Here is a 23,012-nt window from a genome sequence, read left to right as displayed (position 1 = left end):
ATGGAAGAATAAAAGGTCAAGAATTTCAAGGGAACTAATGAAAAAAAAGTCAGATGACGGTGTTCTAGCTGTACCTGATCTAAAGCTATATTATAAAGCAGCAGTCACCAAAACCATTTGGTATTGGCTAAGAAATAGACTAGTTGATCAGTGGAATAGGTTAGGCTCACAGGGCAAGACAGTGAATAAAAATAGCAATCTAGTGTTTGACAAACCCAAAGATCCCAACTTTTGGATAAGAATTCATTATTTGACAAAAACTGCTGGGAAAACTAGAAATTAGTATGGCACAAACTAGGCATGGACCCACACTTAACACCACATACTAAGATAAGGTCAAAATGGGTCCATGATTTAGGCATAAAGAATGAGATGATAAATAAATTAGAGGAACATAGGATAGTTTACCTCTCAGACTTGTGGAGGAGGAAGGAATTTGTCACCAAAGGAGAACTAGAAATCATTATTGATCACAAAGTAAAAAAATTTGGTTACATCAAATTAAAAAGCTTTTGTACAAACAAAACTAAGGCAAACAAGATTAGAAGGGAAGTAACAAATTGGGAAAATATTTTTACAGTTAAAGGTTCTGATAAAGGTCTCATTTCCAAAATATAGAGAATTGATCCTAATTTATAAGAAATCAAACCATTCTCCAATTGATAAATAGTCAAAGGATATGAACAGACAATTTTCAGATGATGAAATTGAAACTATTTCCACTCATATGAAAGAATGTTCCAAATCACTATTGATCAGAGAAATGCGAATTAAGACAACTCTTGAGATACCACTACACACCTGTCAGATTGGCTAAGATGACAGGAACAAATAATGATGAATGTTGGAGGGGATGTAGAAAAAATGGGACACTGATGCATTGTTAGTGGAGTTGTGAAAGAATCTGGCCATTCTGGAGAGCAATTTGGAACTATGCCCAAAAAGTTATCAAACTGTGCATACCCTTTGATCCAGCAGTGCTACTATTGGGCTTATATCCCAAGGAAATACTAAAGAAGGGAAAGGGACCTGTATGTGCCAAAATGTTTGTGGCAGCTCTTTTTGTAGTGGCTAGAAACTGGAAAATGAATGGATGCCCATCAGTTGGAGAATGGTTGGGTAAATTATGGTATATGAATGTTATGGCATATTATTGTTCTGTAAGAAATGACCAATAGGATGAATACAGAGAGGCTTGGAGAGACTTACATCAACTGATGCTGAGTGAAACGAGCAGAACTAGGAGATCATTATACACTTCAACAACGATACTGTATGAAGATGTATTCTGATGGAAGTGGATATCTTCAACATAGAGAAGAGCTAATCCAATTTCAATTGACCAATGATGGACAGAATCAGCTATACCCAGAAAAGGAACACTGGGAAATGAGTGTAAACTGTTAGCATTTTTTCATTTTTCTCCCCAGGTTATTTTTACCTTCTGAATCCAATTCTTCCTTTGCAACAACAACAACAACAACAACAACAACAACGACAACAAAATTCGGTTCTGCACATATATATTGTACCTAGGATGTACTATAACATATTTAATATGTATGGGAATGCCTGCCATCTAGGGGAGGGGGTGGAGGGAAGTAGGGGAAAATTCGGAACAGAAGGGAGTACAAGGGATAATGTTGTAAAAAATGTTATAATTACAAAATTAATTTTAAAAGACATTATCATAGATAATAAGAGAATATATGCTGAGTTTAAAAAGAGATTAAGTGGGGCAACAATCCATGGTAGATAGAGCACTGGTCCTGAAGTCAGGAGAACCTGAGTTCAAATCTGGCCTCACTCACTAATACCTCCTAGCTGTGTGACCTTGGACAAGTCACAACCCCAATTGCCTCAAATGAATGAATGAAATAAAATGAAAAGAGATTAAGCTATGGCCCTCAACAGCCAAGAATTTACAACTTTACAGAGGGACCTGGATATGCATGAAAAATAACTACCAATACAAAGTAGCATTTGGTCAATGATTCATACAATTTAAATGGGAAGAGAGAGGGAAAAGTATATTAAGACAGGATACAAAACATCTATTTACATGTGCATTATTTTTGCATTATTTTTTAAAAGTTTTAATCCACAAAAATTATAAATCTTTAATTCAAAGATCTAGCTAATTGTTTTATAATATAGTTGTTTACTGTTATATATGCTCCAAGATTTTCAAATGCTAGGTACATTTAACAAAGTGAAATAAATAATCAATATGAGAAGTTATAAACAAAAGAACTGAAGCTAAAAGAAGATGGACATTATCCAGAATTATTCTCTACTCATTTATTTTTCATTTTTTAACTACTTATCCCACATCACAGTGTCTTTCTCTTTAATATATAAAAATGACTGAAGATTTCAACAACAATTCCTGAATCAACTACAAAGGATTACTATAGTGAAAGAAGCCATTCCTTTTGCCTAAGGACTCTATGTTATCCTTTTCCACTACATCTCTCCAGGCTGGAAAAACAAAGGATCAATTATACTATTCTTTTAATGATCTGGAGCAAAAGCTGTTGAGGGTACTTTTTCCCCCAAGTTTACAAGAAAAATATCATTAAAAAAAGGCTAATGAAATGGCCTAATTAATAATTATAAATGCCACAAACATTTTGTTTGTTGTTGTTTGGTCTAGGTTCTAATTCTTTTTCATTTAATTTCAACAGTAATTTAGAGATGGCCTTTGACCACAAGAGCTAAAAAACTACAATGTTCATTTCTGGAAACCAAGCAACTTTAAAGAAGTTTTGGAATATGCTAAAATATTTCATACTTTACCACAAAATATTTAATTAAATTGCTCTTAGCCAGTCATTTACTTTCCAAATCAATATTTTCTCTTCTCTATACCTTGCCTTCAATGGACAACAGTAAGGAACTAACAAAGACTGACCAGCAGCTTTTCATTCTTGTCCACAATTTCATAATCTTTGGCAATACATTCTAGGTTCTCTGTAACAGTAATATTTGTGCAATCAATTGTGACATGTCTTAGTGATTCTCTATTATGTGCATATTACCATGATATTAAAACAGTTTCCTCATCTATAAAGTGAACTAGAGTAAATGGTCTAAAGTCCCTTCAACTTCTGGATTTTCAACTTCTGGACATATATATATTTATGTCAATAGACAATTATTGAGCTGTCTCAATAATCCTGGTCAGGGAGTCTCCAAAATCACAATTATGCTTCTCTTTTTCAAATGACTCTTCCTGGGGAAAATCTTTGCTGTCAGCTTCTGTAGTTCTAATTTATAAATCTGTGGAGGATAAGAAGCTGCTACCTCCTCAGGGCATTAAGCTTTGTCCTCTTTGGAGAGAACATTTAAAACAACTGCTTTTTGTTCCAAGTGTACAGTTATGCTATTCTTTCCCTTTTTCCCCATGTGATATTTCTGCACTGTTCAACCTCTGTTGAGATTGAGACAAAAAGAAATAAATACAAACTCTAGTTCTGAGTGACCTAAACCAAGTCATTTATTCTTTCTGAATCAGTTTCCTTATATGTAAAATGAGAAGCCCATATTCTACAGCCTAAAATTTCTTCCATCTCAAAGCTATGATCTTAGCAACATATGACCTGATGACTTGTAATTATAAGTTTCAGGTACCTTATAAATATATGATGCATGGTAAATCTTAAAATTGCAATATTTAAAAATGAACAAGGATGACATTATTGATATTTGATATTAATTGAAACTGATTTTTTTTTTAGGATAACAGATGTCTCAAATAAGAATAATTATAATAAATCTAATAGTTATCTAACCTGAATTCATATACATTAACTTACTATGAAAATTTCTTTTCTTTTTTTTTGATGAGGCAATTGGGGTTAAGTGACTTGCCCAGGGTCACACAAATACTAAGTGTTAAGTTTGTGAGAATAGATTTGAACTCGGGTCCTCCTGATTCAGAGCTGATACTCTATCCAGTGTGTCACCTATCCACTGGGCCAACTGCCCTGAAAATTATTTCTCAAGGAGAAAAAGTCTACTACTTTGACAAACGAGATACTGGGTTTTTTTTTTAAGAAAAAAATACTGTTTTGATAAAGCATGTTGAATTACTTCTGTACAAACTAAATTATCTTCTGATTTGCATTTCCCCCAAAATCATTTATTCTTATGGAAGGAAATATTAGAAGAAAGGAAGAAAACACTAAATGAAGAATAAAAGTGAAACAAAAGTGTATTATGTTCAGTTCTAACTACTATATTTTAGAAGAAATATTGATCAATTAGAGCAAATCAGAAAAGGGTTGAGTGGGATAGTAGTGGTCTTTAAGTCATGTGAGGAATCCTTGAAGGAGTTGGGGATATTCAGCCCAAAGAGAAAATTTACAGATGACATGATAGCAATTTTTCAATATCTGAAGGGCTATCTTGTGGAAAGAGGTTGAAATTTGTTCTGCTTGGTTTTAATGGGCAAATCAGGACCAGCAAGTAGAAGAGTTCAGCACAATATTAAAGACAATTTCTAAACAACTGGAATTAAGCAAAATTAAGAATCAGCCCTCTCAAAAGTAAGTAACTTCTCTTTGTACTTGTGGTTTCAAAGCAGAAGTGGGATAACTAGCACTGAGGATGTTATAGAAAGCATTTGTAATTTAGGTAGGTGTGAAATTACATTACCTCTAATATCATTTCCAAATCTGTATTTTTGTGATGTTATTAAAAAAAGAAAGAAAAACGGACAGAAAAGGCACTGAAAAATAAGGCTCATTATTTTTATCCATTGTTGTCAAATCTTCAGACTATTCATAAAATGAGGGGATTAAATTAGATGATCTTTAATGTCCTTTCTAATTCAATCTACAATCCTGTAGGTCTGCTGTTAAAGTAGAAAACTACAATGGTCAATGATAATCATAAAAAGAGTTATTTGCACAAAAAAATAAGCAAAATGCACTTTGCTATATGAAGTAATAATGATACTTGGGAACTATATAGCATATTTTCTTCAAATAACTCAAAATATTTCATATCATGTGCATTCAAACATACTCTCCCAAGGGTTTTACAATGTTAGTTATATGATGGCTTTTTTTTACAAATATATTAAGAAAGCATAATGGACTTGAAGTATACTGCCTATGACTACTCACAGAATTGCAGAATTAGTATCAGAACACAGGTTTCTTCAGTAAAGTTCCTGTACTACTGCTACCATTGAAGGTCAGATCAAAAGAAGAGAGAAATCACTATTGTTTTTATAGTAAAGTACTGGTAACTGAGAGGCATAATCATGCATTGTCTTTCAACAATTCAGACAGAAAGAAGCATCATATTTCATGACTTTACAAAAGGATATGTTACTAATTTTTAAAAATTAAGGGTTTCTGTTTTGGTTTCCCTCATAATTATGTAAAAAAAAATTGGACTAATAGGCAATAATGCATATAAATCTGAGTAAAATCATCAGCAAATAAAGAAAAATACAAAACACACAAAAAGAAATTATAATTACTTTGAATTTATCCAAACAGTCACTAGAGAATACTTCACAAGCTGTATCAATTTCCCTTCCTAACATATCAAAAATGGATTCCTGTTCTGTCTCCATAGAAAGGAGTTGATCCTTGAGTTGGTGCTTGGTTTCTTCCATTCTCCTTAAATATTCTTCATCATTGTGTAGCTGTTTTTCCTAAATAAGAAAAGAAACAAAAATAAAAGTTAATTATTAAATGAAGGCAAAAAACACTTGTGAATTGGTACAAAACCCACAAATGGGATAGAGGGAGAAAACCTCTATTCTCATTACCACACCAAAATAAATATACTACTTATTCATTATTTGAGGAAAAGCTATTGAGAGTTCAACAACAGTAGAGCTTCGAATTGATGAGCTATGTATCTGGCAAGGTAAAAATGTGGTAATTATTTTACCAAGGGAAGTCTGGAGAAAGGAGGAATAATAGTTGAAAAGAAGTTTTATACCATATTAAAATCATATTTCCAATAATGGACCAGAGCAAAAGCTGATACCACAAAACTGGTTTTAAGTTTATGAAAAATATATTTAAAACCTAAGAAAAATAGGCAAAGAGAGAAAGAGTCTAAATGAGCTTGTATGTTTTAGCTCCTAACTCTCCAGGAAAAAAAAAAATTATTACCATTGTTATCTTATTGAAGCTGTATAAAACAGAAAAGTTCAATTAAATTCTTAAATTTGAAAATCCTATTAACTCTTAGGTTATAGGAATGTGGTAGAACTAAGATGGTAATGTAAATTCAGAAAAATATCATAAGGAAAAAGGTTCCCATGGAGTAAGTATGATAGGCATCTCAAATTCAACATTTCTCCACTCAAATTTCCAGACTTTTGTACCTTACAGATTTTCAATTCATTTTTGCGTGCTAACTTCCCATATTGGAATGCAAATTCCCTGAGAATAGTTTCTTTTTTGGCTTTTATTTGTATTTCCAGAACTTAAGCACAGAGCCTACCATATAATACATGTTTAATAACTGTTTTATCTTTATCTATGTATCTACTTCAAGTAAGCATCTAGAGAGATAAAATTTCTCCTAAGAACTGCTTTGGCTGCATCTCATAACTTTTGGCATGTTGTCTCATTATTTTCATTATCTTGAATGAAATCATCAATTGTGTCTATGATTTGTTATTTTACCCACTCATTCTTTAGGATTAGTTTCCAATTAATTTTTGGTCTATTTTTCTCTGGCCTTTTATTACATTAATTTTATTGCATCATAACCTGAAAAAGATTTATTTATTATCTTTGCCTTTCTGCTTTTGGTTTTGAGGTTTTTATGCCCTACCACATGGTCAATTTCTATACAAGTTCCATGTACTGCCAAGAAAAAAAGAATATATTCCTTTCTGTCCCCATTCAACTTTCTCCAAAGATAAACCATAACTAATTTTTCTATAATTTTATTTATTTTCTTCTTATTTATTTTGTCATTTGATTTATCTAGTTCTAATAGTGCAAAATTAAGATCCCCCACTAGAATAGTTTTGCTGTCTATTTCTTCTTGTAGATCTCCTAACTTCTCCTCTAGGAATCTGCATACTACCATTTGGTACATATGTTTAATACTGATATCATTTCATTATCTATGATACCCTTTAGCAAAATGTAGTTTCCTTCTTTATCTCTTTTAATTAGATTTATTTTTGCTTTTGCTTGAATTGAGATCAATATCACTAATCCTGTTTTGTTTTTTTTTTACTTCAGCTGAAGCATAATAGATTCTGTGCCAACCTTTTACCATTCTATGTATCACTCTGCTTTAAATGTGTTTCTTTTAAACAACAGATTATAGGATTCTGGCTTTTAATCCAGTCTGCTATTTGCTTCCATTTTATGGGAGAATTCATCCCATTCACATTCATAAAATTACTAACTCTGAATTTCCCATCATTTTATTTTTCCCAAGTTATACTTTTCTCTTTTCTCTCTCTCTTGTAATATACAAGAACTCTGCTTTTCCCAAAAAAATCTACTTGTGCTCCAAATTTCCCTATTTTTATTGAAAGCAGTTACCTAAGAATTTCAAACAGTACTAAACCCAGGCTCTTCACTTTCATTAAGACTACATAATCAAACAGTTGACAAATCTTGTCATTTTTACCTCTGTCACACTTCTCACATTCATACCCTTGTCTGTACCACAAAACCATTACCCTAACTTAGGTCCTTATTCTCTTGCACTCTGGAACACTTTTTAAAAAAAATTTCAATAGTATTTTATTTTTCCAATTACATGTGAAAATAGTTTCATTTCTAAAAGATTTTGAATTCCAAATTTTTTTCTCCCTCTCTTCTTTCCCTCACTCCTCCCCAAGACAGTAAGCAATCTGATATAGGTGATACATGTACAATCATTTTAAATATATCTCAATATCAGTCATGTGAAAGAAAAATGAGGACAGAAGTGAAAAACCAAGAGAAAAGAAAAATAAGCACAAAAAAGTGAAAGCAGCATGCTTAAACCCACATTCAGTGTATTCTGTATTACAGTAACATGCAAACCTACCTCCTAATATATAGTAATAACTTTAGTCATGCAACCTGTAGCTTTTTCTGAACCAGCTCACACATTTTTTGATATATGGTAAGGTTACAATTCTATCACTGACTCTCATGATGAAAAGAGACAAATTTTATATCATGCTAAAATTGTTGGACAATAAATTGAGTTATGAATAGCTATGTCAAGGAATGCTGATCCATGGAAAGTCATTCCTATTTTTTCCTTTTTCTGATTTCATATATATACAATAATTTGAATACACATTTCTTTATGAATCATGTTGGAAGAGAAAGATAAGAACAAAAGAGAAAAACCAAGAGAGAAAAGAAAACAGAAAAAAAAAAAAAAAAAGGTGGGGATAGGAGAGTGAACATAGCATGTGTTGATTTACATTCAGTCTCCATAGTTTGCTCTCTGGATGCAAATGGCATTTTCTATCCAGAGATTATTGTAATTACCTTGAATCAATAAATCAATGAGAAGAACCAAAGCTTTCATAGCTGATCATCACATAATCCTGCTATTATTATGTACCATGTATTTCTGGTTCTACTTGTTTCACTCAGCATCAGTTCATGTAAATTTTTCCTGGCCTTTCTAAAATCAGCTCATTCATTATTTTTAATAGGACAATAGTATTACATTATGCTGGATTATTTAGAATATAATGTTAAATAAAATAATTATTTTTAAAGTGTTAAATTACTTAAATTAAGTATTTAAAAGCATTAAATTTAAAAAATTTAAGTATTAAATTACTTTAATTAAATTAAATTTCAAATAAATATAAATTCATTGAGGGAAGGATCTATTGTGCTTTTGTCTTTATAGTACCAATGCCTGACATCATGCTTGGCACATAGCAGATATTTTAAAAAGATTTATTACTGTTTGATTGATTTATATGGCTGACAAGGGAAATGGTCAAGGGGATAGATAGATAGATAGATAGATAGATAGATAGATAGATAGATAGATAGATAGATAGATAGATGGATGGATGGATGGATGGATGGATGGATGGATGGATGGATGGATAGCCAAAAACAAGTAAGTTGGGGAATGCAAAAGAAAGAATAAGAAGAGTATTAACATTTAGGCATACCATCCAAATTAATCTATGATAAAGGATACTATGGATTAAAGAGGTAAAGGGGAATAAAGAAAAATATTCCAGTAATATAAAAGAGTTCATGTAAACGAACAGTAATGGGAGATGAAATGTAGAAAGCTGGGAGGCTGAACTCCTGAGAGTGCAGGCAACATAAGGGGAGTAAAGACTCATCTCAACTCATTATATTTAGCTGGTTCCAGACCATATTGCCTTTCCATATTTATGTAATGTTAACCAATTAAAAAAAAAACACTTTAAGTGACTATTATGTGCACTATGCTAAAGGAAGGCTGGAATTAAATTGTACAAGATATTAAATAGTAAAAACAGGAATTTGTAGTTTACCCTTAGAGACACCATAAAGCCACCAAGGATTTCTGAGCTGCTGAATGCCAAAATTTTGGCAGCTGTATGGAAGATGGATTTGAGAGGGAGAAATACTGGAATTGAGAAGCCAAATCAGAAAGCCATTGTGGATTTCTGGATTAAGTGGTCAAAAGAGAACTAAACATTTTCATACCCTCTTAATCCTTCCTAAAACAGAAATTGTGTGCAAGAAATAAAGCAATTTTATCTTCTTCCAGGGTCTAATTGTACTCCCCAAGAAACTTAACAAGGCAAGAACCTAATGAACTAAGAGCTAATAAATCTAATCTCTAATCCTGAACATACTCAATACCCAATTCCACCATCAGTTACCATGGTTTGGCAGCATTGGAACAAAATTCAATTCTACCCCCTCTCCCTGGGCCTCTAATTCAGCTAATTTAGTTCAGACATCAATGAATAAATATTGCACAATATAAGATGAAATTGAATCAATATATGAGAAGACATAGGAGGCTATAAATTCCCAAAGAGCATGGTGCCACAGCAAAATGTTCCTGAATGGTTTAAAAATAAATAAAAATTGTGAAAGCAGCATGTATGGCCTGTACAGCAGAAATTAGCAAAAAAAAAAAAAAAAAAAATTGGAACCCATGATGGCAAATCTCAACAAATTAACAAAAGAGAGAATAAATGAACAATAGTAAACACAGTATAAAGAGAGTTAACACATAGAAATAAAAGATAAAAAGAAGAGACACAAAAAAGCAATAATATCCAAGGAAACAAGTTTCCATCCAAGCAAAACATTGATTTTGAAGATAGGATTGTATAGACAATTTAAGGAATATAGGTGTGTCAGGATATTACAAGACAAAAACTTTAATACCATATTGTATGAAAAAATATAAAGAATTGCACTGAACTTCTGAATATGAAAGAATGTATTAATATGTAATTAATTCATGGATCAGCAAGGGTTGGGGAGAGACTTTATTGCAAATTCCAACACCCATGCTGATTAAATTTATAATTCCAATGACAAATAACAAAGTCTGCAAGTAATCAAGAGGAAGATGTTCAATTATAAGGGGGAAAATATCAAGAATATAAAATTATTCTGCATCCACCATAAACTACAAGAGGGAAAGGAATTAAGTTCCAAAGTACAAGGAAGCTCAAGATAAAACTTAAGAAAATATAGCCTGTAAATCTGAGCCTAACCATTATTGAAAAGGATATATCTTAAATAGGCTGTTGCAGAATTCCTATAAAGAACTGAACAGGTTGATTTAAAAATACCCATGCAACAGAAATTTTTTTTTTGAAGTAAATATATAGACCAAGTAATGAAAACAAAATTACCTCTGAAAATAAAAGGGAAAAAAGTTTTAAAAGTTATTACAATAGCTCAGGAAGAAACAAGATACAATACTCAGTTGGCGGTCACGTGAGTGATATGAAGGGATGAACTACAAGAGATAAAAAAATGTTAAGAAGGTATAACAAGACTTGCCAGTAGTAGACCAGTAGGTCCTAGATGAACAAATTTTTATTTTTGCTAAACTCTAAGCAATATTTGGGTTTACCTGAATTTGTTTAAAAAAAATTGTACTTGAGGTTGTAAAAGCCTATTTTCATGTAAACATTAAAACAGAGAATTGTCATCATTGACACAATCCTGAAATCAGAATTGAGGTGTGCCTTGATTGAAGTATTTTTTGAATCCAGTAGAGAATGTACTGAATCTATTAAATACCAGCATTCTTGACTTGATCACCATTGATCAAAGATCTATAAGAGGTAACCACATAATCACAAAGACCCAACTTAGTCAAGGGAGCAGCAACCTGGCCACCCCAATATTTAGTTAATTCCATATACCTAAGTATATGGATAAATTAGACTTTCTTCCAATAGGGGAAAGAAATTGTTACAATAATAGCCTAGGGTTGTGATCTATGTGTCTTTAAACTCTAAATTTGTGAATCTACATTCTTTTATCAGACAAGCAGATCAAAAATAAAGATAGACATGAGTGGAGTGAACAAGACCATAGTTTAGAAAACCAAGAAGTTCAACTCCAAAGCCAATGGAGAACTGGGAAAAGCAAAATAACAATGACAGAAATGAACTGCCATCTGGCATGGCTATGTTTTGACCTGCCAAGACTTCATGATAATTGCATTCCTCTCAGCATCACTACCTGTCACAAATAGAAATAATGTTTTGGCTTGGAAGGCTTGCTCCCTACTGAAAATGGTCTGCCCTCATGAGTTCTGACAATAGAATAGCCTTTGGCCCTACAAGTCAGCACATACTCCAAACCTTCATATCTGCCTAAAAGCCAAATAATCATTTCAAGAATTGTTTAAGTGCTAAAGTCAAAACATTGATTGTATTGCCAACCAACTACTGTTACTTTGTGTTATTTCTTAACTAAGATCCAACTCTTAACCATAGTGTTCTTCCAACTACCAAGTTCTTTTCAGTTTTGATGAAATACCTGCATCTTTGGATTTCACTACTACAGCATTTTTATAGACTTGTTCATTTCTAGATTTCTTCGTTCAAATAGCACTTACTAAGTACACATTGCATTTATCAGCATTTTCAGGATATTATAACAAGATATCCAAAGAAACTGATTGCTCCACTGGATAAGCCAAAGAAATAGTAACAGTTTCAAAATGTTTGCCCAGAAGTTTCAATTAGAACACAAGTACAAGGAGTTGCTGATCCACTGGCTTCTGACCCAGGACAGAGTAGCCAAGCTCTTGCTGCTGTATTTTGTCTAAAAGCCTCCCACTAGATTCCTCCAGCATGAAGAAGCCTTTCCTCCCTGGCTCTCCCTGCACTGTGCCTGCACTGGGATACCTCCCCCCTTGCCTGATTCAGAGAACTTTCCTGAAATTTGTCCAAAATATCTTCTGCTGGAAATGTTACATTCCAAATATTTGTGGGCTCGGTCACTCCAAAACTCATTCAGAAGTTTGAGCTGGTGTTGATCTGAGGGAAGCCAGGAAGAGCTCAAAGACCTGCACACTGTCCACCATTTTGGCTCCGCCCCTTGATTCTGTTGATTTATTACACAATTTGATTCAGACTAGTTGCTTTTTGTCTGAGATATTATAAATTCTTCAGAAGCTCCATATTGTTCTGCAACCCATATGTTGTAAAGCAATCAAAATAATTCACTGTGCAAACAGAATTAACCATAACATTTCTCTCCTTAAAATCCTGCAGTGGTACTATTTACTTTTTGGACAAACCCCAAAATCTATTGCTTGGGGCATGTTCTTTTCTCATTATTCTAATAAGAATGTTCATTTTTCTTATGGGTGGGTATTCATAGGTTTGTTGTTTTTTGTTTTTCTTTTTTTTAGTTTTAATAGTATTTGATTTTTCCAAATACATGCAAAGATAGTCTTCAATAATCAGCTTTGCAAAACCTTATTTTCCAAATCCCCCCTCTCCCTCCTTGTCCCTTCTCAAGACAGCAAGCAATCCTATATAGGTTGAACATGTATTTGTATAGTTTTTAACAGGTAATATTAAATGAGTTAATGTGTATTTAAAAAAAACTTTGCTGCTTAAGGCAACCCCAAATTTTGCTTTATTTTACTGGGCCATCGCTTTATGATATAGTGGCTAGAAATCTCTTATATGTCCTATAAACAACTCAAATTCAATATGTATGAATATGAGCTTATCATCTTTTCTGCCTAAATACCAAGTATCAAAAATTGATATTCAAACCTAGATCTTCTACTCTGCATGCAGGTCTATTACTGATACTTTTGTTTTTATTGTTGTTCTTTTTTTTTTTCTTCAGTCCATTTCAGTCTGACCACTCAAAATTTGGGATTTTCTTGGCAAAGATTACTGGAGTGGTTTGCCACTTCCTTCTCTAGATCATTTTGCAGATGAATAATTTAAGCAGAAAGGGTCACATACTCAAGGTCACATAGCTAATAAGTGTCTAAGGCAGCATTTTCACCTAGGTATTCCTGACTCTAAGCCTGGTGCTCGAAACACCTCTCCACCTGACAAAATTTTTGTTCTGTCATTTTTTTCACTCATGTTTGACTCTTCCTGACCCCATTTGGGGTTTTCTTGGCAAAAATACTGGAATAGTTTGTCTCTAACTCATTTTACAGATGGTTATTTTATATGATTAAGTAATTTGCCCAGAATCACTACAAAGTATCAGAAAGATGAGTCTTGCTGACTCCTAACCTAGCAATCTCTCCACTGAGTTTCCCAGCTGCTCTAAACTGATGTTTAATATACATGTATACCCTAATTTCAGGAAACAGATCTGAGATTCAGATATGTTTAATATATCTAGATAAAATAACTAAAAATAAAGTTTATACCTAAATCAAATTCCTCCATGTTATACTCCTCTTACACTTATTGTTTCTTTTCTATCTGAAATGATTACTAGTCCTATTGAATGCTAAATAAATCAGGAAAGTAAATGCTAAACAAAGAGAACTATCTATCACAAATTCTATTACCTAGCTTCCTGAAATTTACTATATTCCTTTTGGGGGGGCTTTTTTGTTTTGTTTTGTTTCTTTTCTCTAATTTTTTTTTTTGCTAATTTTCTCATGATTCATGACTTCAGCACCCATGGGGATTACTTTAATTTCCCATCAATAGTCAAATAGACAATAATTTCTCATGGTTGTCAAAGTAATTAATTATGTCATCTTTTTCATAGGAAACAGCAATTCTTTATTATACACATCTTGGTTTTTAAAGTAACATAAAAAAATTTACCTTAATAATACCAACACTGCTGTGCTTGTGCATATCCACTTTCTGAACTTCTAGTTTCTTCTCCAAATATTTTTAATATTTCATTGGCATTTCTTTTTCTTTTTTTAATCACTATCTTATTGCCCCACAATCTCTTCCATTCACAAAGCTGCACCACCTTCTTTGTCTTTCCTCCCATCCTCATCACAAATAAGAAGAGTCAAAACAAATTCTTGAGTTGATCATGAATAAAAATATATTTAATTACATAACTTCTCTGCTAATAAAAAAGTATGTTTTATTATTAGTTTTCCATTCCTGACTGATCGTTCTATTCATTAATCAACAGTTTTAAGTCTTTCACAGCTGTTTTTCTTTCATTATTGTAGTCACTGTATACATTTTTTCCTGGTGCTATGCCATTTTGCATCAGTTTTCCAAGTCTTCTCTGAATCTGTCTTTAAATAATTGTTCTTTTTTTTTCTAATGGCATAATAATACCCCTTCCTATTCATATATCATATTTTGTTCAGTTTCCAACAGTTAGAAAATCACTTCATTTCCAGTTCATAGGTACAACAAAGTTCTGTTGTGAATAATTTTGTCCATAAAAATCCTTTCCCTCTTTCTTTGATTTCAGTGGGTTTATATTAAGTAATGATGAAAGTCTTACAATTTAGTTTTAGTATTAGTTTGGAAGAATAGATCCAAATTGTGTTCCAGAATATTAAGTTATTCTACAGCTCTACCAGAGTGCATTAGGGTGTATGCGCCCACTCCCATCTCAAGCTCTGCCAATTATATTTTTCCTTATTCATGAACTTTGGATTTCCTCTTTGAAAATTGCCTAGTCATAATAATAACAATAACAATAATTTATCATATATCTATATTGTGAAATTCAGACCAATTTTTATCTAGTCTAAATAATACATTTTCTCAGAAAACTTTTCTGAAAATATTTTTCCACTAAATTTTCTTTCTAAGTCTAAATTCACCAATTTTGAAAGTTATAAAACTTTTCAAATTTATGTAATCAAAAGTGTCCATTCTGTCTTTTGGGATTATTGCTACCTTTTGTTTAACCTGAAAATCCTTCCCCATCCACAGTTGCAGAAAGTATTTTCTAGGCATCTTTGTAATTTGTTTAAAGTACAACTGTTTGTATTTAGAACATGCATCTATTTGAAGCTTATTGTGGCATATGACACATGGTATTGTGGTATATTGGTCTAAACTGAGTAAATGACAGCTAGCTCTCCAACTTTCTTAATATTTTTTGTTGAATAATGAGTCCTTACTCAAACACTTGGTACTCTTGGGTTTACTGAATACTATGCTACTATGTGTAAGTCCTATATGAGTAATCTGAATAACCACTTTTTCTCTGGTTAAGATAGTATCAAACAGTTTAATGATTACTATTTTACAAGATCTACCACTACTGGGGACCCTACCTTTAATATCTTTTTTGGTTTTTTTACATATTGTTGCTGTTTTCTTGTTTTATTTTGTTTTGTTGTTGAACCTCACAAACGCCAACTCGATGAATATTTCCATAAAAAAAATCAAAACATTAAAAGGGATTATATGTGAAACTTTCATTCTGTATTTAAAATGCTTTGCTTTTTTAAAAATTTAATTTAATTTTTTAAAATTAAAGCTTTTTATTTTTTAAAACATATGCATGGACAATTCTTGCAAAATCCTGTGTAGCAATTTCCCTCCCATTCCCCCATGCCCTCTCCTAGATGGCAAGTAATCCAATATATATTAAACATGGGAGAAATATATGTTAAATCTAATATATGCATACATATTATACAATTATCATGCTGCACAAGAAAAATCAAATCAAACCTATTAAAGAATAAAAGAGAGAGAAAAGCAAAATAAATGCAAACAAAAAGAGTGAAAATGCTATTCCCACAGTTCTTTCTCTGAGTATAGATGGCTCTCTTCATCGCTAAACAATTGGAACTGAATTGATTCATCTCATGGTTGAAGAAAGCCACATAATGATTTGCTTTTTGAAAGCATATAATAGCTTCAAAAGCATAATTTCAAAGCTATCCTGCTTGTTTCTTTCTATACTTCTTTCTGTTCTCTTCACAGTGTATTAAAAATGTTTCAATGGCCTTCTTATCTTTAATTTCCTGGAACCACTACTGTAAGCTCCCATCTCTCCACCATGTCCAAGAGGGGAAAAAAAAAAAAAAAAAAAAAAACAAGGGAAAAAAGGCAATCCTTACAAATAAGTAAACATGAAAATAAGTATAGATGAACTCAACAATTCCACATATTTGGCACATTCAAAACTGTATATCTTATTCTGCACTTTGAATCTATGAGGCCTTTGTTGGGAGGAGGAAAGAATGCTTCATCATTGGACTAGTGAACACAGAGATAGTCATTAAATGGATTAGTTAAATCTTTTTTAAAAAATCATTATATTATTATTGCAATTGCATCTATTCTTCTGTTTTTGTTCTGTTTATTCTGCATCAAATCACATAAACCTGCACAGTTTTCTATGAAACCAAACTTTTCATCATTGCTTAAGCTACAATAATATTCTATTATATCTTCATGCCATAATTTGTTCAGCCATTCTCAACTAATGGGCACATATTTTTTTTATAACTCTTTGCTATAACAAAAATAGATGTCATGCATATTTAACATGTATTGGACTACCTGCCATCTACGGGAAAGGGTTGGGGGAAGGAGGGGAAAATTTGGAACAGATTTTGCAAGGGTTGATGTTGAAAAATTACCCATCCATATGTTTTGTAAATAAAAAGCTATAATAAAAAAGGAAAAAAAATAAAAGTAAAATTTTAAAAATAAATAAAAAATAGATGTTATGAAATTTTTTGGATATATGGATCATTTTCCCTTTTTCTTTGATTGTTCTGGGATAATGGTCTAAATAGTGACATCGATGAATCAAAGGTCATGCACCACTTAGTTACTTTGTGGCTGTAGTTCCAAATTGCTTTCCAGAATGGTTTGAACTATTCACAGTTGTCAAATAGTATATCAGACTACCTGCTTTCTTCTTGTGGCCTTTTCAGTAATTTATTTTCCATTTTTGCAGTTTCTACAATTTGATACATATGAAGTAGAGTTTAAGAGTTAATTTGATTCTTTAACTGTAATTAATTTGGAATATTTTTCACATATTTATTATGTTGCATTTTAAGAACTGAATAGCCATATCCTTTGAATAATTACTTATTGGAGATAGATTCTTATTCTTATGAATGCTTCTTTTTTAAACTTCATTTTTTTCCTATTAACAAAGTATTTATTTTTCTCCCCTTCCAACTTTTTTCCTCCTATTGAAAAAAGTTTAAAAGAAAAAAAATTGTTAATAAGTACTCAATCAAGATATATTCCTACACTGGTCATGTCTACAAATATATGTCTCACTTGCATCAAGTCCATTAACCTCTCTCTAAGAAAGTGGTTCATCATGGTTCATCTCTAATCCTCTAGATTATTCTTATACAATTGATTCACTTCCTTATATATCTTAGTTATAAAACTTTTATCAAAAAAACTTTCTAAAAATTATTTCTTCCCTGTTTCCAAGCTCATTTCTACTTTTAATGCTTTTTTTTGTTTGTTCAAAATGCTCATTTTACATTTTTGTGAACCTCAGTATTATCTATGGTCATAAACTCTATTTTCATTACACTTATAATTTTATTATGAGGTGACCATATCTAATTTGGATATATTCATTTGGAGATTACTATTGTTTTTGATGTGAGATCATGGTTTAATACAAGTTTTTGCCAGGCTGTTTTCTAGCTTTTCCACATGTCCAAATGTTGGTCCTGGAGCTAAGAGGGGTTTTTACATTATAAAAAAACACAATGAAGCTTTATTTGCAAATGTAATAACCATTCTTGGCTCCTGTGTCATATAAAAATTGTCTGCAAACTCTTATCCCAGATAAATTTTGCAATTATTTTTCATTGTTCTTTATAATAATCATTTGGTCATTTGATTGATATGGTACAAAAAAGATAAATCTAAGTAATAATGTCATTACTTTTATTTTTATCATATTTGCATGGCCCCAAAATGAAAAATTTCTATCCTTTCACTAATTTAGATATAGGTTAATTTTATTTTCTGTAAAGAATAATGCATATATATTTAAATTAGACTCCAATTCTATAGTTATTTTTAAGTAGAATTCCTTTTCTAGTTATCCTTGATGGGTTTTATGGTATACCGAATGGAAAAGAATTTGTATGGTTTTATTTTATATCTTGTGCATTTGCTATAATTAGCATTTCAACTAATCTTAAGTAACTCAAGGGCTCTCTATACACATTGTCAAATGCATACAAAAAGTCATCATTTTGTTTTCTTTTGCTTAGTCCTTCAATTTCAATTTGTCATATTGCTATAGCTGGCATTTTTAGCACATGGGAAATAATATTAATGATAATGGATACTCTTGCTTTATCCCTGATCTTATCTTCAAAAACTTATAATTTAATCTTTATTATATAATAATTCTAGCTCTTAGATTCAGAAACTATTATAAAATTAAATATCCATTTATTGCTCTGATTTAAGAGTTTTAACAAAGTGGATATTGTACTTCATCCAAAACCTTTTGCATATGATAGCCATATGATTTTAATATTTCTGCTATTAATTTTTTTCAATTACATTTAAAATTTTCCTAATGATAAACAAATTTTCTATTCCTGGCATAAAACCTACCTAGTCTTAATGAAACTCATTTTTCTATATTGGTATAGCCTCTTTGCTAAAATTTTACATAAATGTTTTATATCAATATTAAGAATTTATTAGTCTATAGTTTTCTTTCACTGTTTTGTGTTTACTTTATTTAGATATCAAAACCATTTTTGTCTTACAGAAAGAATTGGGGGGGGAAATTATATCATACTTTCAAACATAAAAAATATATATATATATATATATATATATATATATATATATATATATATATATATATATATATTTATGAGACAGTTGGGATTAAATGGTTTACACAGGTCACACAGCTAAGAAGTATTAAGTGTTTGAGGCAGAATTGAACTCAGGTCCTCCTGACTTCAGGCCCATTGTTCAATCCATTGTGCCCTCTATCTGCCCTGTCCTACTTTTACAAATAGATTTTTAATACTGAAATTAATGGTTCTTTAACTATGTGGCACAACTTATAACTGCATTTGGTCCTGTGTTTTGTTTTTTCTTATGAGTTCTTTTATAGCTTATTCAATTTCTTTTTCTGATAATGAATTATTGAAATCCACTGTTTTTATTCCACTAATCTGGCTATTTTATTTTAGCTATTCATCTATTTAATTTAAATTTTCAGTTTTAGTAGTATACAATTTGGCAATATAATTTCTAATAATTATCTATATTTCTTCATTTGACATACTTTTTTATTTTTATGTTAGTACTTGGTTTTTAAATTTATTTTCATTTTTAAAAATAAAACTATATACATTTATTTCATTAAATATCAGGTTTGGGTGATATCCAGCAATTCAATGGACATTCCCTTTCAATTTTGGTGATCTCTGATATTTAAAATTTCTGGTTTTTTATTTGGTTCATGTTAAAATTATTTCTTAGTTATATAGTTTTTTGGTAGTTGTATTCTCAATTCATTGACCTATTCTTTTTTGTGATGAAAATGTTTAGAGTTGTAAATATTTCCCTCAAGGTTGCTTAACTTTATCACAAAAGTTTTGATATGTTGTCTCCTCTCTGTCATTTTCTTATATAAAATTCTCAACAGTAAATAACTTTTGTAAATGTGATAGGCACAGCTAAGAAATAAATATGTATATTCCTTTAATGTAAGAGACTTACTATTCAACTTCTTAATTTCTTTCATGCTTATCTTTTAATTACATTTGTCTAGGTTGGATAAAAGTCTACTGAGAACACAAAATAAGCTATCATAATCCTAGTATATTTTTTTCTGTAAATTAACTTCTAAGTAATTAAGATACCTACTACTAGATGCATGAATGTTAAGTATTTATATTAATTCACTGCCTATGGTGTCTTTAAGCATAAGGCAATCCTCAGGTTTATCTCTGTTATTCAAGTCTAGTAGTGCCTTCTTTGAGATCATAATTGTTAAGTCTGCTTTTTTTTTTTAAAGTTTACTTGAAGCATAAAGTATTTTGTTCCAATTCAGATTCAAGTCTGTCACTTATAAACAACATATTGTTGAATTATGCTTTCTATTCCATTCTTCTCTCTAAATCCATTTTGCTCCCCTGAATTTCCTGATGGCAGAATTCTTTCTCTTCTTACTATTCTTTTATATTTCATTTTCTTTGCAACCATTCTGATCAACAATCTCTTTCCTTTCACAATTGTAATTGTTTCCCTCCTACTTGTTTTTTAATATTTCGCGTTCTTTGTCTTCATTATCAAGATACTATCTAATGAGTATCATGTACAAGACAGTTGAGAATAAAATAACAATAATAATCTCTTTTTGATACAATCCATTTCAATTCTACCTTTCTTCTTTCTTCTCATTATAGACAACAATCACATGTGTAGAGGACCACAGGCAGTGGGGAAACTCTGGTGAGATATAAGACCCTTCAGCCCAGAGGGAACCTGCTAACAATGTCAAGTTTAGCTCCCCAAATCATCTAAAGGCTCTCTGGCTTCTTGAGAAGTCAGGAGGCTGTGACAATCTGTGTTGTGATTGAAGCAGAGTGATACTAGGTGAAAGAGCGATACTAGGTAGCAAACTGTGCACAACAGCAAGTTGTTTTTTTATTTATCTTCATGGGCTGTATATACTTAGCACATGCCCAGTGTTGTTTTGGTTATATAAGGGTATGAGGATATACAAAGGTGAAAAACCTTGGAATAAATGGACTCCATATTTGCACCATTCTCGGAAGTCTTGCCTCATCACTTCTCCATTAGGACCATCCCAGCATGGGAGCTCTAGAAAGCATGGTACATTTTGCCACCCCAACTTGGGGGCTCTAGAAAGCATACAACACCCCAGTATGGGGGCTCCAGAAACCACAGTACGTTTTGTAACCCCAACTTGGGGGCCCTAGAAAGCATGACACAACACTTTCTCTTTCATTTTTTTTTCTCTTTCCTTTTGTTTCCTCTTCACTATTCACCCTCTGAACTTGAAGTTAATTTTACTTATAAATAATTCCTCCCTCAATTTACCTTCCTTCACTCCTTACCTCTGCTGGTTCCAGCATGATGATCTATTTAAATTAATATGTGTTTAACATATTTTCCACATCAAATTCAATGTATATATTCAACTTTCCTTTACCCAGTTTATATGTAGTCCCTCTCCCAAACTTTTTCTTCCATGATTATATGTATATATATATATATATATGTATATATATATATATATATATATATATTTATAATATCTTAATTATGGTAATTCTACTTCTGTCTTCCTTAATACATTTTTATCCCCTCACTTTTCTTTTCTTTTTTTTTTAATTAATAATAACAACTAGCATTTAAATAGCATTTACTATACATCAGGTATTTTACAAATGTTATCTCATTTGACCTTCCCAACAATCCTGGGAAGTAGATATTATTATCACTCTCATTTTAGAGTTGAGGACACTGAAGCACAGTTAAGATGACTTACCTAAAGTCATAAATACCTGAGGCTATATTTTAACTCAGCTCTCCCTAACTCTAGGCCCAGAACTTTATGTACTTACTACCTATCTGTGATCAAATCAGGCTTTTTCTTTCTTTTATGTCCTCCCAAATATCCTTTGAAGGCTGTTGTATTCTAAGGGGAAACATACTTCCTTCCCTTCCCTCCCCATTAGAATGGACATATTTTATCACTATACATTCAGTCATTTTTCACTGGGGTCCAACTCTTTGTGATCCTATTTTGTGTCATCTTGGCAAAGATATTAGAGGGATTTGCCATTTCCTTCTCCAGCTTATTTAACAGATAAGGAAACTGAGGCAAAGTGAGTTATATAGTTTGTCCAAAGTCACTCGGCCACTAAATGTCTGAGGTAAGATCTCAACTCGAGAAAATAAGTCTTTCTGATTCCAGATCTCACACTCTATCCACTGCTACTCACAGGGAACAACAGTACCTTCAAATTGTGCAAGTATAATTACGTATGTATCTTTGACTTCTATATTTGCATTTTAAAATATTTATTCTACTCTGGTCTTTTCACCAGAAAGGCTAGAAAGTCTTCTCTGTCACTTGCCAGTATTGACTTCATCTAAATGTCTCTACAGGGGTATTCTATTTGGGGACATAATGTCTTCATTATCAAGATACTATCTAATGAGTATCATGTACAAGACAGTTAAGAATAAAATAACAAATGATTCTTACTCCCAAATATATTCATTATTTGGAGTAGAAAAGGTGACTGGTTAAAACTAGCAATTTATTCAATTGTAATTGACAATTTTTTAAAGAAATCATAACTTATTTATAGCTTTTCAAGTATATGAGCAAAAATTAAGTGTTTCTAGGAGTAATCTTCTAAAAAGCTGAGATATTTTTATTTTTTTCTTTCTTGCAATATTGTTAAGAATGAACAAGGAAACATGCTGGAGGCTTATGTGATTTTTGAGTAAACTGAGGCATAAAGTAACTGCCTTGTGTCATGCAATGCACAAATCATTGAAAAAGATTACCCTAATTCATATAAGATGTAATTGATTTTGAGTTAGGAGATATATGGACTAAATTTGTAAATAGTTTTAG

The 23,012-nt window shown here is 31.6% G+C and overlaps 1 protein-coding gene across 17 annotated transcripts in view; it reads right to left on the bottom strand.

The window, feature by feature from the left end:
* Positions 1 to 23,012, bottom strand: part of CEP128 (centrosomal protein 128) — a 495,022-nt gene that overhangs the window by 317,340 nt on the left and 154,670 nt on the right. For all 17 annotated transcript variants that reach the window (XR_012486452.1, XR_012486453.1, XM_074289837.1 and 14 more), the window contains one exon: positions 5,495 to 5,671. Coding sequence is in view for 15 of the 17 variants with exons in the window: in XM_074289837.1 (XP_074145938.1) it covers positions 5,495 to 5,671 (177 nt within the window). In the remaining 2 variants the exon portion in view is untranslated. The remainder of the gene's footprint in view (positions 1 to 5,494; positions 5,672 to 23,012) is intronic.

The sequence above is a fragment of the Sminthopsis crassicaudata genome, chromosome 2, assembly GCF_048593235.1.
Source record: "Sminthopsis crassicaudata isolate SCR6 chromosome 2, ASM4859323v1, whole genome shotgun sequence".
Lineage (NCBI taxonomy): Eukaryota > Metazoa > Chordata > Mammalia > Dasyuromorphia > Dasyuridae > Sminthopsis > Sminthopsis crassicaudata.
Note: the sequence above shows the minus strand (reverse complement) of the source record. Positions and strands in the feature narration are given on the sequence as shown.